General features: G+C 37.2%; 2 protein-coding genes across 2 annotated transcripts; both read left to right on the top strand.

Moving 5' to 3' along the window:
• The first annotated feature begins 2,078 nt into the window (after window positions 1–2,078).
• LOC110450640 (beta-1,3-galactosyl-O-glycosyl-glycoprotein beta-1,6-N-acetylglucosaminyltransferase 3-like) lies at window positions 2,079–10,164 on the top strand. The gene is made up of 2 exons (XM_021498260.1): window positions 2,079–2,226; window positions 7,906–10,164. The coding sequence occupies exon 2, from the start codon at window positions 8,295–8,297 to the stop codon at window positions 9,834–9,836; it is 1,542 nt and encodes a 513-aa protein (XP_021353935.1). The 5' UTR covers window positions 2,079–2,226; window positions 7,906–8,294; the 3' UTR covers window positions 9,837–10,164.
• Window positions 10,165–17,489: 7,325 nt separating this feature from the next.
• LOC110450656 lies at window positions 17,490–20,604 on the top strand. Its single transcript, XM_021498282.1, has 4 exons — window positions 17,490–17,731; window positions 19,037–19,295; window positions 19,495–19,683; window positions 20,351–20,604. Exons 1-4 carry the CDS (start codon window positions 17,528–17,530, stop codon window positions 20,602–20,604), a joined length of 906 nt encoding a protein of 301 aa, XP_021353957.1. The 5' UTR covers window positions 17,490–17,527.
• The last annotated feature ends 804 nt before the right edge of the window (window positions 20,605–21,408 follow it).

Raw genomic sequence — 21,408 nt, 5'->3', positions numbered from 1 at the left:
GGGGTGTGAACATCCAGGTGAAGGGGAGCTAGGTAAACGAATGCAACTAACAAATACTATTCATTACGGTCAAACGGTATCGCATATCAGCTCTGTGTGTCAGGCACTGGCCAGGTAAAACTCCGGACACTCATAAAATTGTTATTTACCTGTTCTGTTACCTTGGTGCCAAACCCATTCTTGACAGCCTAACGGTCGCTGTAATACTGTGTAACACGCATTGTGAAATTGTACAATCTTGATTATTGTGATGAGAAATTACAGATATATACACAGTGTACATTATCGCATACGAGCCTTCCGTATTTTTGTCATTCCGTAATATGGATATACAAATGATACCAAATCGGAAGCGCACAACGGGGCGAACGATTGCTAAATCGCAGTACAGTTGTGCGCACCATGTGTGGACGATGTGCGGACGGTGTGTGAACGATGTATGCACGGTGTGCGCACGCTATTTTTGGTCCGTTGTACGGTCCCACAACAGCAGTTTAGGTTTTAATTATATTTGGACTTGCCAATACATTGTATGTACAAAATGAAAATCTTTTTTTTTTTTTGCAAATGCTCGACGTGTTCATGATGTATTTATCCAAGAATTACGCAGTGCTTTTGATGCATCTTCCAAATGTTATTTGTACAAGCATCTTGTTGATACCTTTTGCGTCCAGATCTATCTGACTAAGCCCATTCATTTTAGGGTAAATAAGATATTGAGTCAATTTCGCATGCAAGCTCACAGTCTTAACATAGAATCTGGGCACTATATTAATATCCCAAGAGGTCAGAGAATACGTACAGTCTGCGATAAAAATGATGTCGAAGATGAAGTACATTTTGTACTTCTTTGTCCTGCATATTCTGATTTAAGAAAAACTTACATCAAACAGTATTATTATCAACATCCAAGTGTCTATAAACTAATTGAATTATTAACCTGTAAAAGTGTTTATTTGTTGCACGCCACTGCTAAAAGGAAAATTCTCCTCGCTCAGTAGTGATATTTGATCAAAATATTATTTGAAACTACTTTGTTATAAGTGTACATGTATAATAATAGTTATTCAATATTCGTTAATAGCGCGGTAAATAGTGCTTTAATGACATACCATGGTTCTTTCTGACTGTTTAAAGTTATGTAGTGTTTTCATTATGATGTCATTTTTTCATCACGTCACATATATACATGGAGTCACGTCACTCATGTAATTATATTGTTAAATACTGTCCTTTCAACAACTTCACGAAATATCATGCTGTAAAAATGTACGTGATATCATTCATACATGTCTGTAGGTATAAATATATTTGAATTGAATTGTCCTCCGCCATCTTGTACATTACATATGAATTTTGAATATCTTATTATATATCTTTGTAACCTATATGCTGTATTGCATTTGGATATAATAAAACTTAAAACTTGAAAACAAATAACTGGTACAAGTCCAAACTCATTCGAGAAAATGATAATTCACTGAAAATGCAAGAAATAACTGTATATTAATAACAATAACATTTGAAAATTGTAATGGTGTCATTTTTTATTAAAATATTTTATATATTCTATGCGTGGTGACCAGTTGGCAATGGGTCACAATGTTTTTTTGAAGAAAAAAATAATAAATGACCATATGTCCTTTATGAAAAAAAGACCCTGTGAAAATAATAAGACTGAGTCGGGACTGATTTTCAAAGCGACGGCATTTTTTTTAACAAACTACCGAAATATGGTTTTGTCTAAACATATGAATTCATATTTCGCCAAACCTAACATGGTCGTCAATCAAACACTCGTTAAATAAATGAATGCATTCATTTTTTTATCAAAGCAAGTTTCCTTTGACTTCAAAATCAACTTTATGTGCGTGCTTGTAAACTACGGGCTACAATGTACGTTGGGTGCGGACAACGTCCTGTGGATATGTGATTTACTGAGTTACAAGTGTACTATGACACGGGGACATGATAAAGCTGTGTCCCTAGTCGTGTCGTTAGATAAATTACAGAGAATATGTCACTTCCTACCTGTTCGACCACATCAGTTAGCATGCCCCTTGTGCTGTGTGGTCAGTGGTCAGGTGACCACTCGACCAAAACGAGGAACTATGACGTTACGGTGTATATGAGTAAGGATGCTATATATGAATTAATTCCACATGTTTACTGTCACTACAATATACAAGCACGTCTGGACCCAGGGAATCTAAACAAAAGCTTAAGGTAAGTACCATTTCAGGCCAGCTGTACAGGGCACAAAACCCCGGGGACTGAGGCACAGTGGGAATTGTATCTGACTCTTTGAGTAATTGACAGTGTATATCCAACCGTCACACGTATCTGACAGTGGGTATCCGACAGAAGTAACATTTATCTGATAGTGTGTACATGTATCCGACCGTAGGTATCTGACTGTGGGTAATTGTCAGTATGTATCCGACGGTCACATGTATCTGACAGTGGGTATCCGACAGAAATAACTTGTATGAACAGTGGGTATCTAACTGTTGGTCACTGACCGTTACACGTGACAGTGAGTTTCTGGCCGTTAAACGAATTTGACAGTGGGTATCCGAACGTTAAACGAATTTGACAGTGGGTATCCGAACGTTAAACGAATTTGACAGTGGGTATCCGAAAGTTAAACGCATTTGACCGTGGGTATCTGACTGTTGGTAATTGACAGTATGTATCTGACCGTAAAACGAAGTTGACAGTTGGTATCTTACTGTTTGTAATTGACAGTATGCATCTAACTGTTACACGTATTTGTCAGTGGGTATATGGCCGTTTAACGAATTCGACAGTGGGTATCTTACTGTTTGTAATTGACAGTATGCATATAGCTGTTACACAAAGACAGTGGGTATATGGCCGCTAAACGAATTTGGCAGTGGTTATCCGACCGTTACACGTGTTTGACAGTGGGTATCTGACTGTTGGTAATTGACAGTATGTATCTGACCGTTACATGAATTTGTCAGTTGGTATCTGGCAGTTAAACGAATTTGACAGTGGTTATCTGACTGTTGGTAATTGACAATATGTACATGTATCCGACCGTCGAACGTATTTGACAGTGGTCATCTGACTGTTAGTAATTGAAAGTATGTATCTGACCGCTTAACGAATTCAACAGTGGGTATCCGACCGTTAAACGCATTTGACAGTGTGTATCTTACTGTTTGTAATTGACAGTATGTATCTGACCGTCGAACGTATTTGACAGTGGTCATCTGACTGTTGATAATTTAAAGTATGTATCTGACTAATACACGAATTTGACAGTGGGTATCCGACCGTTAAACGCATTTGGCAGTGGGTATCTTACTGTTTGTAATTAACAGGATGTATCTGACCGTCGAACGTATTTGACAGTGGTCATCTGACTGTTGATAATTTAAAGTATGTATCTGACTAATAAACGAATTTGACAGTGGGTATCCGACCGTAGTAACATTCATCTGCCAGTGGGTATCGATCCCTAGTAACATATATCCGACTGTTTGTATCTGACTATGGCTAACAGTAGGTATCCGACCCTCACACGTATCTAACAAAGGGTATCCTACCCTCACACGTATCTAACAAAGGGTATCCGACCCTCACACGTGTCTAACAAAGGGTATCCGACCCTCACACGTATCTAACAAAGGGTATCCGACCGTAGTTATTTGATTTACATGTACCATAGGTATCTGACTGTATCTGACCGTGGGTATGTTACCATGGATATCTGACTGTGGATATGTTACTATGGATATCTGACCGTGGGTATGTTACCGTGGATATCTGACTGTGTTTATGTTACCGTGGAAATCTGACTGTGGATATGTTACTATGGATAACTGACCGTGGGTATGTTACCGTGGATATCTGACTGTGGATATGTTACCATGGATATCTGACCGTGGGTATGTTACCGTGGATTTCTGACTGTGCTTATGTTACCATGGATATCTGTCTGACTGTATCTGATCGTGGATATGTTACCATGGATATCTGACCGTAGGTACAGTTGTGGGATCGCACAACGTTACACGATGTGCGGTGTGCGCACGATGTGTGATCGGTGTGTGCACGATGGGCGAACGATAAAAAGCTGGACGTTCATTGCTTGCGCACATCTGTGCGCACGATGGACGGACGTTGTGCGATAACAATCATAGTTGGTGTAAATTGAGGAATGCCTTAATAATTCATACGGTTTCGTGTTTAAACATATAAATTTGATGTTTACGTATGTTTCTATATTCTAGCAACATCCATAAACTTATTTTTCTGTTTATACATTCTTATATTTAGAAATTGTGTTTTCTGTGTTTTTAAACAAACTTAATCGACACATGTAAAATTACAACACAATCCCGTATACAGGTAAACATAACCACTTTGTACATGTACATGTACCTGGACCGTAGTTTTCTCCCCGCCTGGGGCACTTACGTAACTCGTCGGGTAAGGCCGGGGGTGTGAACATCCAGGTGAAGGGGAGCTATAGGTAAACGAATGCAAATAACAAATACTATTCATTACGGTCAAACGGTATTGCATATTAGCTCTGTGTGTCAGGCACTGGCCAGGTAAAACTCCGGACACTCATAAACTTGTTAATTTACCTGTTCTGTTACCTTGGTGCCAAACCCATTCTTGACAGCCTAACGGTCGCTGTAATACTGTGTAACACGCATTGTGAAATTGTACAATCTTGATTATTGTGATGAGAAATTCCAGATATATACACAGTGTACATTATCGCATACGAGCCTTCCGTATTTTTGTCATTCCGTAATATGGATGTACAAATGATACCAAATCGCACAGTTGTGCGGAGAGAAGCTCACAACGGGGCGAACGATTGCTAAATCGCAGTACAGTTGTGCGCACCATGTGTGGACGATGTGCGGACGGTGTGTGAACGATGTATGCACGGTATGCGCACGCTATTTTTGGTGCGTTGTGCGGTCCCAAAACAGTATGTTGCCATGGATATCTGACCGTGTGTTGTTACCATGGATATCTAACCGTGGGTATGATACCGTGGATATCTGAATGTGGGTATGTTACCATGGATATCTGACCGTGGGTATCAAACTGTATCTGACTGTGGTTATGTTGCCATGGATATCTGACCGTGGGTATCTGACCGTATCTGACTGTGGGTATGTTACCATGGATATCTGACCGTGGGTATGTTACCATGGATATCTGACCGTGGCTATGTTGCCATGGATATCTGACCGTGGGTACGTTACCATTGATATCTGACCGTTGGTATGTTGCCATGGATATCTGACCGTGGGTATCTGACTGTATCTGACTAGGTATATTACCATGTATATCTGACCGTGGGTATCTAACTGTATCTGACCGTGGGTATGTTACCATGGATATCTGACCGTGGCTATGTTGCCATGGATATCTGACCGTGTGTATGTTACCAAGGATTTCTGACCGTGTGTATGTTACCATTGATATCTGACCGTGGGTGTGTTGCCATGGATATCTGACTGTGTGTATATTTGTTACCATTGATATCTGATCGTGTGGATGTTACCATGGATATCTGACCGTGGGTATTTGACTGTTAGTGAGTATTTACCTGTTGATATGAGGATCTGACTCCGGGTATCCGACAGTTGCGCTATTTGACTACAGTTTTTCTACAGTGGATATCAAACCGTGGATACCTGAGCGCTTGTATCCGACCGTGATTGGATAACCGATTGTACTTGTCCAAACGTGGGTATTTGACAGTGTATTATTGTCATTGGATGTTCGACCGTCACGATGTTGTAAACCACGTTGTGTGATATTCGACTAGAGGCGTCAGACCGACATAGGCTTTCGGACAGTTTTTGTTGGTAAATACAGAGATGTACTTTATAGCACTAGTGTACACAATAATGTTGTAGTAAGATAATCAACTTCCTGCTCATTAATTGATTTATCATGGCTCATTCACGATGACATTTAATAGCACTAGTTTTGGCATTCCAAATTACAATTGCTGTATCGGACACGTCAGATGTCATTCATAATTAGATAACTCTTCCAATTAAATGTCCGATATACAGTTTTATTGTTTTATACTCTAAACATACGTATTTTGTAATTGTCATGATAGTGAGAATGCAAAAAAAACTTACAACAAATGCGCCACGAATCGTACACCGTCATACACTATATGTTGAAGGTACGTGTATGCACCGTTTAAAAGTCGTAATTCTCCATAGTGTCTTAAATTCTACTTCTGTTTGGTCAAATACATTTGTGCAACCTTTGTAGAATAAGAGTTCTTTTTCTTGATAACTGTAATTGAGAACGTTTACCGGGTCCGTGACAGGACCGGACATGGGCAGTGACTCTAGATCTAGTTGACTGGACACGGTCAGTGACTCTACGTACGTATAGACTGGACACGGTCAGTGACTCTATCTACGTCAGGTATATATATATTTATCGTCTCAATGTGCGGTAGTATGTACGTTATACGTACGCGTGTAGCTGACCATATGGTTCCATGTCTAGATGTAAACATGTGACTATAACATATAATAAAATCGTGTTCCCGTGTCCTCACCTAATATAAATCTAATATCCGGGACATTTCCAGGGAATAGGAACAGTTGTAAATATACTTCAACATACCTACACTCCCCCACGAAACATTACTAAATTATGTATACAAATATTTTTGATAGATTATGTGTGTCATCGATAAAAAAAAGTTTATTACTAAATATAACGTGTAGTGAGGTATTACTGATCTCTTTTCTCAGAATTCTAATTTTTATACAGATTTCCCCCTTATTATTACCGAATTTAGCATACATACAAACACAGTTTCCTTTAAAGTCTAAATTAAAATGCTATTTTAAATAAGCACGTTTACAAAAAGAAAATGGATGACATGTTATTCCTATTGCCTGCAACTTCGCGATATAAACATGATTTTCTTGCTAAGCGTATCTATAGGTATGCGACTACAGATTGGAACAAGGCAACCCCCTAGCCTTTAAGCTCTTACTTAATAAAACCATCACCCACACTTTCCCATTTCAACATTGTCTATAATTATATATAACCAGCCGTAATTACTTATCAACTAAATAACTTTAAAAACTGCTAAGCTTTTTCACATTGTTGTTTTATGACACCACCAGTAAATAATTAGGGTGATGATGATGATGATGAGATTATGATCGATATTGATGTTAACGTACACCAGCATCTTATTACATTGTATTACTATGTAGGTCTCCGCGTGCACTGTTGATGTGCGGAACAACCTCCATACGGCTGTAATTAACATAATGACAGTTAACCGTGTGAGCAAGAAATAGATGAACACTGGGACAGTAAACCGCAAAGATATTGTTTTAAAGACGAAAAAAATAGTTGTAAATCACAGTTATAAAAATATATATCATATTACGAGCAGCTGACTGTCAAAAGATTGTAAATCATGTAATATTTTATGGATATTGTCAGAATTAATCTGTATGCATGTATTTGTGTGTACCTGTGACAGCGATAGTATGCAAAGCCTGAGCTGTGTACACGAGGAAACACACGATAAATCATCGTTATTTATTAGACTTGCTATATATAGTAACAAACGAATGCACGCGGGGGGTTTCATAATACATCCATCACTCATGTGTTTACTGAGGCGTGTAACTTGACCTTATGAGGTCAACACAATTATGCGCGCTAAATATTCCCCCAGCGATAACAGTGCGGAGTGATATCGCTAACTGATCTAGCATTACGCCTCCAGTACAGACACACCCACTAACTCAAAGAGACGATTGTTATGTTAATTTTATTTATGTGTTTTACTTGTTAAAGTACAAAAAATGTTTGTTGTTATTTACATGCATAAATCTTATTTTACAGTACAAAAACGTCCGCTGTCTTGCCATGACATGCCTGTGGGCTGATTTACCGTTGGACCTGATATATACGATAAGGAACCGTGGGGAGGGACAACATTGACAGATGACAGTCTCCGCCCCTAGTTACACACCACGCGCTTAACGAATGACGGACCATTCCCTTAGTTACGTATCACATGAAAATGATGCACAACCACGGGGAATTTATACAGTATATATTCTGAACCTGGTTACGAAGGAGTCTCATTCATGAAACTGTTTTTCAGACAACGACAAAACCTGTTTCCGCCATTACTGAACATATGAAACGATTTTTTCACAGTTGAACGTTGACGTGGCATTTGGCATGGTTACACAAATCAATGTTCGTTTCATATTCAGGATGACATAATGCCTATCAAGACCGTGTGGCTAGTTACAGTGGCCGTACAAGTGTTTTCCATGTTCACGTTTTTTAGCCTATGGATTCATCCCGGAAGTGAAGAGTATGTTAAGAAACAGCAAATAGAAACCTTTACTTCGGCATTCTCTAGACGACTCGATCCGACCCGAAATAAAGACAAATACTGTAACCTAGATGTGCCACGTGATCCTTTGGCAACAAAATGTTTGCCGAGCCCAAACATAGACGGTACGTGTTCGATGTACATCAGAGGCAACAAAAAACGCATCCAACCGCTGAAATTTAATCCAACCGGAAGTAGGAAATATCTCAGTTGTAGACTCACAGAACTTTTAAAAAACTGCGATACACTCCGCACTGCTCATGGATATATCACTGAAAGAGTTTCGGCAGAAGAAAATGATTTTCCATTGGCGTTCTCCATCAAGCTACACAGAGACCCGGAACAGGTGGAGCAGTTACTCAGGACTATATATAGACCCCAAAATGTGTATTGTTTGTATGTGGATGGGAAGGCCCACCAAATAGTCTATAACCTGATATTCAATATCAGCAGATGCTTTCCGAACGTGCATGTTATCCGGGACCGCGTCAAGGTCATATACGCGAGTTCCGCCCACGTGGTTAGTGAGATGCAATGCATGCGCAAATGCACAGAATCTAAAGTAAAATGGAAATATTACATAAACCTTACGGGACAGGAGTTTCCACTCAGAACCAATTTGGAAATTGTTAGAATTTTGAAATCTTTAAATGGTGCTAATGACATTGAATCTTACAATCACCCGGTTCTTCAAACCTGGAGATTCTCAAAGAAATATAGACTGACTGAGACCAGTAACGTGGAGACTACTGAGGACAAGGAACCGTTCAGATACAAACTACAGCTCAGTAAAGGTAGTGCGTACGGATCATTCTCGCGAGACTTTGTGAATTTCATTCTTAAAGATAACGTTGCACAGGAATTTATCGCTTGGTTAAACAATACGTATTCACCAGAGGAAAACGTTTGGGCGACATTAAACACGTTACCATGGGCTCCTGGGGGATATGAAATGGAAACACGTCACACTTTTGGTAACTTCCTGTCACGTGCCACTATTTGGGACAATGACAAAGAGTCGTGTGAAGGTCGGTATGTTCGAGGTGTGTGTGTTTTCGGTAGACGAGATTTGACGTGGCTCACGAGCAGACCGCAATTATTTGCAAATAAGTTTAATTACAAAATGGATAATATGGCCATTGACTGTCTTGAAGATATTATTCGCAACAGAACAATATTAAGCAATACAGACAATTTGAATTGGTTTTACTACATAAACCTCCCACATGCCAAGTACTACTCGACTCACAGTAAGGACGCTATGATGCTCGAGTACTCGGGCAAAAAGGAACAGTGGTTACGCGCCCAGGCTTCAAATACAGGAAATGATAACGTTGCGGTGCCAACGAGAACAGAGAAATCCGACACGCTGCACGTGCTTGGTGGTACCATGACAATGTACAAAGTTCACGGAGAGGTGCTGTAACACTAGCATCAAATTTGTTATTACATCTTAATTATGTATCATAAAAAAATATGCTGTTTATCTATTTAATTATTTTTTCATGTTTTATCAAATTGATTCAGATCTTTCACCGACAGCAGTGAAATATACATCTACTGAACCACACGTGAAATCATTGATTTTAAGAATTATTCCAATTTGAACTCATTTCGATGAAGAGTAGTTTGATCATATAGACCACATTAAAACAAGTACGAACAAATCCTTAGGCATTTTTATGTAAAAAGGTTCATTGTCGGTTTCAAACATAAATTGACATCTCGATAATGATGAGTTTACTCAAGCATTTAACGAAATTCACGGTCATTTGTGCGGATACATTATAAGTAGCAAGTGTAAACTTGATCATAGTGATAATAAGGTATGTGCCAGGAAAAGTAAAGGTGATATTGTTATGAATCGTTTGCATAGTCGTATATTTACACAATTCGTCTTGATGTCCCTTCGAAAGCAGAATGAATTACGAAATGGAAGGCAAGTTTACGATTCTGTTTGTTCGTCTCGTACATGTATTATTAACTAGGTCCATAAATCTCCTAACAGAACACTATGTTAATATATAAAAAAAACTCGGACTGTTTTTTGAAAAAATAGACAATAAGAGTAAAGTTATTTAAAACAGAAATGATAAGGTACTTGAGCAAGTATTTGTTGGCTGTTTATCTGTACTATCTATTGACAAGGTTATCCACCATCTCTATATAGTAAACAGCAACGAGGAAGAAAGTTAATGGAACGTAACTATTACGTAACTATTACGTAACTACTCTGTTACAAGTGTCAGTTCACCCATTATATAAACTGTATTATGGATACACGTTTAGTAGCACCTTGCGGAGTTGTGATTGGCTGTAGGTTGAGATTTTCTCCCCAATTTTATCGTCTTCACTGCGACAGATTTCCATCTGCATTGTGACACCACAGGTCAACCTCAGAAAGTGGTATTTTCACGAATATTTGCAGTACATCTTGGTTATGTTATAGATAAAATCTTCCATTCTCTCCCATTTCATATGAGATTTCAGACACTGGTCCCGATATTTGTTGTAGTCCGCCAGTGGCTCGCATAGATTAAATTGGTAAGACCTTTTTTGTTGATACTACGTGTAGTTATTGCGAGTAGACACCTGTAAGATCTGCGCCCTATATAATTTGTAAAATTACTCTAAAGCGCTTTACAACATATGGATAATAGTAATGGGTATAATTGTGAAAACAAAAAACAAAGGCTTACAATCACTTTTATACATTTAAGCAAGTAATGTGCACATTATTGAACAAATAAAAGGGTGGTTTTTACATGACGTCTTTGCAAAGATTCTAAAATGCAGACGTGAAGAGGTGAGTTTTGATGTCCCTCTTGAACTTGGCCAGGGTATTTGACTTTTTAATAGCAGATGGTTAAGCTATTCCACAACGTAGCCGAAACCCTCCCAAAGCATCTGTTTTTGTAGGTCACAGTACGAGATTTTGGGACACACAACAAAGATTCTGACTCCGACCGCAGTGATCGTCACGGCTGATACAGGGTAACAAGCTCCTGTAGGTACTGAGGAGCTGTTCCATTCAGTGCCTTGTATGTGTACACCAGAATTTTGTACTGCGACCTGTATCGTTCAGGTAACCAGTGTAACGACATTAGTAGACATTACACACCTGCATACATCCATGTCTATAGCACACTAAGATACCCTGTCTCCTGCATACAGACACGCAAGCACGCATCCACTACACACATGGAGGCACGTCCTTAAATGACATTAGCTGTTAATAGGACGTTAAACAAAATCAAACCAAACCAAACCAAACGCGGAGAAGATGCTGCTCTGTTAAAAAAATCTCATATGAAATGGAACGAATGTTAGATCTATTTGTAAATGTCAGTCTTTAGAATTTATTTACATTTGTAATTTGAAAACGTTATCTGGTATCACTGATTTGTAAGTTCGATAGCAATTTATGTTACCACTATCGAACATCGTGTAAGCTGTTTCTTAAATATATGGTACCGACATCAACAGAATAGTCACAGGCCATACTTTCTAGTTTGTACTATATTCTGATTAGAATTTCGCATTTAAATATTGATCCTATTATATAATTTGTCACGGTTGCAGTAGACACTTGCCCACAATCAATGCTATAATATTTAGTTGCCAATTCCCAGAGTAAATAGACAATGAACGACATCATCATTGACACAAACACATGGCCAACTCACACGTGCATTATGTACCACATTGGCAACAAGGAAAGACAAATTCCAAACTCAAAGGAGATGTACATTACATAATCTTACTCGGAGATGTAACCTTTTTTCAGGCCACCCAATACAAGGTATACTATTTCGTTCTATATGAATACAAGATATTGTACAACGCGGGTAACAAGAGTTCTTTTTAGCTGGACCTCATCGGTTGTTAGTAGCTTTTGTAATGCATTCAAATATTTTGTTGCATTTTAAGTGGTTAAAATTCTACACCGCCAATATTGTGTACACTAAAGTCATAATAGCCTGATCTTGTGGTACACGATATTCCGTCTTTGCGTATTGCAGAGTTATCTTCAGGTATTGATTGTTACGTCATTGGTTTGTGTGATAAAATAACGTCGTTTTCTCAAAAATTGATGACGTAACTCTCACAAACCAATGACGTAACAATCAATACCTGCTCACAAGAGAAGATAACTCTGCAATTCGCAAAGACGGAATATTGTTCCTGCCGATCCCTTCTTTTATATAGAATGGCCATTTATTTCATGAAATGAATAAATGAATAAAACATGGTTCATATTAAATCTCAATTGCGTTACACTATAACTTACGTTCAACACATCAAATGCTAATACCACCTATGCTAATTTTACTCAATCAAGATCAAGTGCACTTTTCGGGAAGACAATTGTACATTAAAACTGGGTATTGTTAAGTCAAACATGACGGCAGAAAATATCACGAAGAACATTGTAGGTACTGCCAGGATGATAAAATCAAAACCATACATAGGTTTCAATCTGACGCATCAGCTTGCACTCATTGTCTTCATAACATATGGAATAGACAACCGGAACTGGAGAGATAAAAAAAAAAAAAAAAAAACACCAACTGACACTAACAGGAGCTGACGAGATACAAAACCAAACAACCCGATGAAAACCAACCCGGAAACTGGAGGGGAAACAAGGAGCTCTGAAATGGTAAGGACTTTAAGCAATGTCGATGTGGCATACATCATGCATTTGACTTTAACTGATATGACGACGATGTCCACACATGTGTAATAGTATATAAACCTTATGTTGTTTCTGTCCCAATATTCTTACAACGGACGATCGTAGTTTCCTTGGTAGACAATGTCGAAAATAAGCATAAACAGGAGAGCCGAGAATATAAAAAAGAGCCACAACTGTTGCAATGAAAATAACAGATAGCGTTTGGTCTCATCTATGACCCCTACAGACGGGCAAAGTTTAAAAATACTGAATACACCTACATAAGTAGACTGTTACGGACATGTGATGGTATTCCGTAGATAATTTTTGTTCTTTTGTTTGGAAATTGCAAATGGTCCACGTACAGCGTGTTCTAACTAATCTAAGAAAGTGTGTACTGTAGTGTAGGTCAGTAAGACAAGAGTACACGATAAACAAGTCTTAATCCTAGGCCTAGTCCACAATGACATTTAAATCAGGTGAATAGATCTGGTTGACCGCTGTATTTCTGCAATGTAGATTAAAGTCTCTCTAGTATAAAATCCATTACGAGTAGTTGAATTTTGTTTTGAATAAATTAATACTCTAGAATAGTGGCTCAGCTGTGATATGTAAAACCTTTACATGGGGGAAGCTGTACTGTAACTACTACCAATGATAGGAAAACAGCGACGTATCAATAAACCTGTTACCCGAATTCAAGATCCATCTAACTAATGCAATGCGAATAAAACGATATATTAAGATAATCAATGAAGGAAATGTAGATCTAGACCAGGTGTTCTGAAAAGGTTCGTTGTAGTAGAGACGTGTATATTTTAACTTATTACAACCTTACTAATAAATATGGGTTTCTTGTATATGCGATACAACACAATTGCTCTAACCCATATCAGCCCTCACCGTATCTCACCACAAATCCCGTATCAGCCCGCAAAACCCGTATCACACCCCTTTTTATGTTTTTTTTTTTCGTTTTTCAATATTTCAAAAGAAAAACAGATCATAAGATAGTAGATCTATCCGTATTTTATGAGTATGTAATAAACAGAATAAAACATTCCTTTTTCCATATCACACCCAGTATCAACCCTCGACCAATATCAGCCCTCGGACCCTTTTCCCTCGGGAAAAAGACATGTATTATTCTCTAACTCTCTGGTTGTAGATACATTACAATTCTACATGTATTACTGAATAGAGCGTTTTTTGTTCTCGTCGCCAATAAACAAAAATTCTTTCTTTGTAAACGAACTTTCTTTGTAATTTGAAAATATCTGTTTTTCATAACGGTTTTGTCGACGAAGCAGAACACGCTTACCCTCTGGAACATCTAACAGTCTATCCATAAGACATCTTGTGAATTCATATAAACACAAATATTATTTAATGCTCGCTATGTTATATACACGAATAGATCAATGTATAAATGTTATTCGCGAAAAAATATAAATTCAAGAATCCGTATTCTGCTGCGGACGAAACACTAGATAATTCCATAGTAATTTCGTGATAGAGTACCAATTCCTTAATTTTGTATATAACAGTACTGAAGTGGGTTTAGGCTCAGTGATTACGTATATTATACCGACGACCCGATAATTTAGTTGGTTGACGGAGTGAAAAAAGGATAAAATAAAAAGCACACATGCTAATCAAAAGCGGCTTTGAAAAGTTCTAAACATGATTATTAGTTGTTCAGCTATTCAGAAAGCGAGACGTGATTGATTTGAAAGTCCGCTCTACTACACTGACATCATTAACTAACACACGTACAGATATATACATTGTACTAATGCATACTTAAAGCAGTGCCCTTACAATCACGAAAATAAAGCTACCACCATTGCGATAAGACAATCAGGCCTTGTTTCACAGGGTGTATCAGTTATACTGTACGGGCTGTTGTCTCTATCTCTGTAAAAAAATCCCATCGAATTACCATTTATGATTCGTGTTCAATTATAATACGTGTACTTCCTCCTTTACATTATGATTCATGCTATATCAAAGTATATTATGACATATTAATCAGAAACAATTGATCTAGCAGAACGGAATTGTTCATATTTATTGTTTTATAATAAGACTGACTCCACACTCCTCACTCCGGAAATAAAGAATGCACAACGGAGTCAGCGATTACATGCGAACCGTTGTATAGAACTCTATGTAAATAGTTATCGGCTATCTTATCAGACTAATTGCATTATCTGTTATTATCATAGATCTACAGGCCCTTGCCTGTCGGGTGGGTTAAATACTTATTAAAAAGATAAAATCAACATGCCTTCTTCACAATATGTGAATGACATGTGATTTGATAATCACTATTTGTGGTTAAAGTATGTAAGTCCCTCTGGTATGAGTAGTTATAGGATACAACTGATCACGTGTTTATCTCAGTGTTGACTGTACCGAAGTAGTAGCGTTTGTCTATACATAGCGATAGACGGTCTTTGTAAAGCCAATCACATTATAAGGTAAGAGAAGAACAGTTACTGTATACTTGAACTGTATGCTCGATAGATAGTCATAAAGAAGAAATATTTACATTGCATACATACAATTGTACATTTTTATGTCCTTATACTACTGTACAACATATGCATGCATTTATACTAGGGTTGTCAAACCGGTCACATTTTGGTAACCGGTTACTCGAACAATCCTCCGATCGAGTAACCGGTTAATTGGTCAATTTGGTAATCAAACGCTGAACAATGACATTACGCTATATATACAGCAAATGTTCTATTTAAAACGTATTTATACCACAAATATTACTCACGTATTCCAAGCTGAATGCAGGAAGTAGTTTCATATAACCTCAGTAAGTATATTTCATGGACAACAAATGTCGGAATACAGTAACACGGAATTCAATTACAGTTATCTCTATTCGAAATCATACGCGGTAATATTGTTCTAAAGAACAGAATTTGATCGACAAACGTTTTAACACATGTTTGCTCATTCAATGTGTGTACTCGTCAGATTATCTTTACATCTCGCATGTAAAAGCGAGTTCTACCTGTAAAAAAATACATTTCACAACTTTATATTATGGCTCCCTTTTGAAATCTGTTCAGGGTTTTTTAAATGTGGGCGGCATCCCTTTGTCAATCTTTACAATAGAGTACATAAACAAAGAACATGTCAGCCTGAACACTGTTTTTTATTACAAAACTATCCTACTTTTGTCGCAACTTTAGATAAGCCAGGGAAACTTGGGGCTCCCCAAAGGGGTAAACAAATGTCCGACTTTTCGGTCACTGATTTTAGTAACCGGTTTGTGGTCTTCCGACCGAGTACACGGTTAACCGGCTAACCGTTGACAACCCTAATTTGTACGTGGTAAAGCCCGATGTTTTCGCGAATACAAAAATTACGAATATATCTACGTTGTACGGACATGCTGACCACGAAAAGGTAAACAAACAACAAAGTAATCAAAGACATGCTAAACTGAGTACCCAAAATGATTTAATGCTATATATACAGCAGTGTGTCTGTATTGACGATCATGACGTACACATTGATAGTATGCTACACACTGTGTTCTATGTAAATTCACAGGGATAATTTATCTTCATATCAAGATTCTAATTTATCTATAATAACTGTTATATGTAAATGTCGCTTTTTCTCTTGCATATTGAACAGGATGGTACTTGGTGTTTAAGTCTTAGATAGTTTGGTATGATTTGTTTAAGGTAGTGTCACGATTCTTCAATATGTTGTTTGTTTTTGTAGATTAGTCTAATTTCTACTGTAAAACTTTTCTAAAATGTCTAAAGACTTTGATCGGTAAACAGTCACAATATCATAATATCTTTTATTGTACAATGTTTAAAGCCCTTTCCCCCAACCTTTGACTGCATTGTCTAGCGTTTTACATAATCAACCCCAAGGGTTGATAGAGTGCACACAGAGAGAAACAATACTATGACGTCAAGAAAACAAATACATGTGACGTCGTCATTAGCTCTTGACAGGAAAGTCCGTGTGCAAATCAGGAGAACAATCAGATTATAAAAGACTTCTGTTCTTAACCAGTATTGGAATGATAGGAGAAAACATAATCACCCCCTAACTTGAGGGTGTGAGAGTGATATTTGGATATTTCTCTGTCACTCCTTAAAGTAACGGTAAGATTATATTATTCCTATTGTCGATGATATGGCATAACAAAAAATTGTCAATTTTCACTTTATAGTGTACACATGGCAAAGGCAAAAGTAGCACCAGCAACGGAGGAAATGCAAGTTGCCGAGGAAGATCAACTTGAGGATTCTGAACATGAGGATGACACTACAAACCGTACACATTTAATAAAGAAAAGGCCAAATCCTTTAAAAAAGTATTACCCAAACAGAAAAGTTAAACAGGAGGTTAACAAGCTTAAACAGAAAGTAGAAAACCTAAGATCTGATAAAATGATTTATAAAAACAATGTAAAATGGATTTTAAGAAGCATCGGAAATCATACTATCGCCCATTCAGTCGTCATTGGGGATGGTAATGTTCTTGTAGACAACGGTGAAGGAAATCACGAAGACATGAAGGAAATAATGGCCAAACATATTAAGAAGGTCACCTGTGAACATGCCTCCATTTCAAAGGAGTTGGCGACGTTGAAGGTAACACATTGTAGACATTGTAAAAGACTAAATCGCACCTGTGCGCAGTTGATCATAGGTGACTAGCGAAATCAATGATTAGCAGATTTTTTTTTTTTTTTTTTTTTTTTTTTTTATTGTATATAGATGACATTATTAGGATTTGAAAAATGCCGTAAAACAGTGATTTAGCCGACCACCTTCGGAACAAATGGGTCCTGAAGATTCAATGTATATTGTTTGATATCAGAATTATCCTTTCAAAGAACTATTGCCTTGAAATTATCTGAATCTTAATTAGAATATGCCATCAAACAGTGGATTATATAGAACAAATTAGATGTTCCTAATTACTAATAAACCGAAAAGGTTCGTGAAATGCGCTTCTTCGTTTTTGTAATCATACAAATGTATAGGTGTTTTCATTTGCAATTTGTACCTATTAAGTTTATATCTAAATCGATGTCGAAGTGTAAGTAAATACATTTGATACCAACCGTGCGATCAATAAAAACTACATGTATACTTTTACTGTAAAACATACTTAGATCACCTTATTTTACACCAAATGCACCGTTTAACCTTTAATTTCGGTTAAGTTGCTGCAAAGTGCGTCATATTTTCGTGTGTCTTGATTTTGCTGTAATCGCGGTCAAGCTCCATAGCGAGAAATTTAACACTGCGTGATAATTGGAATTTTTGTATTATTATTTCGAGCATGTTCGAACGTTCACGCCTCGAAATGCTGAAATGGGCGGACCGCCAGATGCGGTATTGGTGTTCCGTGAAATTTAATCCACGCTAAACAGTGTTCGGTGTCGCGAAATGACATTGTGACAATCATGCACTATACATGCCAAGTATTTCCCATTTTGAATATAAGACAAACAAATTATCCGTCGTCAGCGAAGTCAGTATGTGGTCTGCTGTTTTATGTAATTCAAAACGCATTATGATTTGCATTTGTGTATTTCAGGCGTCAAATTACCAAGTATAAAATAGCATAATAATCAAACGCATAACACAAAAAATTAGCAGTCAGTATACTTTACCCACATTTTAATTTGGCAGGGTTTGAACTAAATATGTAAAGGAAATAGAAATGAGTATGCGTGATGTCGCTTGTCAATTTACAAAGGTATAACGTATTGATCTGTATAAAATGGTTGTGTTATGAAGATGAACTAAACAATAAATAATGCATTTTACACGATATAATTTGTTCTCCAATGTTTGAAGTTTTTGTTATGCCTTTGTATTTAATGTGTTATACGTTATACTGTTATAATGTATTATATAGTTAATACTAAATTGTTTTTCTTAAAGAATATTATCCAAATATCTTCAACGAGTCTTCACCTTATGAGTAAGAAAAGCGACAAAAAACTCGAGTCAGTACTGGAATTACTGGAGATGACACTGCAGTCTGATTATGATTTTGCCATTAAAATCGATAGAGCTCTTGTGGGGATACAGAAATGGTCTGAGGACAGCAAGCGCACTTTACATGATATGTACAAGGCAACAAGCCACCAAGCCCCAAAGGAAGCTCTCTCTACGATACAGTTTGTCGCATCAAAATGTGGTAGGCTTTTTATTTATGAAGCAAAACATGTGGTACATGTAGTACATTAGCTGAAATAAAACAAACCATAGAACATAACGACGACTTCCATCTGTTTGTTTTACCTGTATTTATTAGAATTTATCAAAGACAAACACGCTGCTGCTAGTCAAACCTATTGATACAAACTGTAGTTTCCGTTCTGCCATTTCGCTTGCAGTGGGTGTCCATTCACGTGAAACGTTAAAAAAGCTATTAGACATTGATCGTCATGCCATGGAAGATGATCCAACTGACCAAAACATGTGCTTCCGAGGATTGATATTTTGGAGACAAAAAGACCCAGAGAATCACAACGCCAAACAGCTTCAGAAATTGTTAAAGGATTTGGACAAGATCACACTAGAAGGTTTGTATGTGTACTGTACCGTTTACCACAACAGGTGCGTTTTTAACACGAGACAAACATATTTGTTTAGGCTTTGCGCGCGACGAATTTGGTTTTATTCATTTTACGTAGCTTAAAATTTCTCGGGGATTCATCATCGACTCCTGCCTTATTCTAATTGCGCGTGTTCCTTGTGTTAAGCCAGTGCTACCTTGTCAGTGATACTGCTACAAGGTAGAGGACCATAGCTGTTGCCATATCAACATGGCCTTAAGAAATTTCTATATATTTTCTTTATAGTTTTCTATATGATTGTTCAGTTTCTGATGTTGTCTAATGAAATAATATAAAGGTTGAACAAATCACATGACTCGCATTTTACAACAATATTGCCATAATGTCAGCTCTTCACACTTTTGTCACTTCTTTAAAATAACACTCGTAATTAGCAAGGAGAACGACCAATTATAAATTTCATGTTGGTAAAGAATAATTTAATTTTGAAGTATGTTATGGTTTAATTGAACAAGAACAATACTAACAAACGCTTGAGGCCTGATTGCTATCTATTCAACTTGACTTCCATTTTTGTTAGTGTTTCATCAACAAAAAGTCATTGAATGGTTTGTAAATACATTGAACAAGATTATATAACAAAGCCGTAAAATCAACGTACAATGTTTTATAGATAGGGAGCAAGTATCAGAATCTGTGCTGAAGTTGAACAATGCTGATCTGAACATGATGAATGGAGTAGGGGAACCGATTTTCATCAGAATGTACAGGAATGTTGAGGAAACCCTGGCTCATGTTACCAGCATCTCACAAAAACTGGCTACTATAGAACAACGCGAGATTTTAGACATGATCCGTCTAGAGACCAATCATACGCCGAGGTGCGCAGACGTGTCCGATCGCTGTCAGTCGGCCCATCAAACCTAGCAAAGAAAAGCAGAACGGAAAAATAGGGATTGATGGCAAACGAAACACAACGGGCGTTTAAAGTATCCTGAATTTCTTACATACGACTCTTGTTTATCCCTGGCTTTTGCGAAAGACATCATGATGGGTGCCATGATTGATCTAAAATCATATGTTTCATTTTTTATTGGGGTTCATAGAATTCTTCCTAATGATTTCAAATCTGTATTGCTGCTGTTGTTGTCAAGTCTTATCGAGTGAGTTCCGTTCAGCTCTCATGTGTTGACGTTGACTCTAGTGTTTATATTGTCATAATAAACAGTATTATACAGGTCCTATTTACTGTGCATGCATATATATATACAGATTGTATAGACAGTTCAAAGACGATATTATGTTTTTGTTCACGGTGTTAAATTCAATACATTTAGTTTAATTCTTCAATCATTTCTCTTTGTGGTCCTATGGGAGGCAACTCCTACAACGATGATGGGACTAAAAGATGGCAATATACACAAACCAGTAGAGGTGATGAACATATATTGTACATGAATGAAATATATATATAAAATTATTACTAAACAACGAAAATGCATGAAATACGCTAATCAATGAAAAGAGTGTGGTAGTGTTTCGATAGTGCGTTGTGCTAGTGCTATTTAAACAGAGTATCGACTATAAAGTCCGTATTGTATCTATATTAATTTCTATCTGTTTTGGATGAACGTGTTTTTGGTATTTTGTGTGTCATATCAGAAAAAAACCCATGAAAGTTGTTTTTTCGTAAATCGCTTGAGTTGCTAAAGAGAGATTTGTCATATGTAC

This window comes from Mizuhopecten yessoensis, unplaced genomic scaffold, assembly GCF_002113885.1.
Source record: "Mizuhopecten yessoensis strain PY_sf001 unplaced genomic scaffold, ASM211388v2 scaffold5409, whole genome shotgun sequence".
In the NCBI taxonomy this organism is placed as follows: Eukaryota; Metazoa; Mollusca; class Bivalvia; order Pectinida; family Pectinidae; genus Mizuhopecten; species Mizuhopecten yessoensis.
Note: the sequence above shows the minus strand (reverse complement) of the source record. Positions and strands in the feature narration are given on the sequence as shown.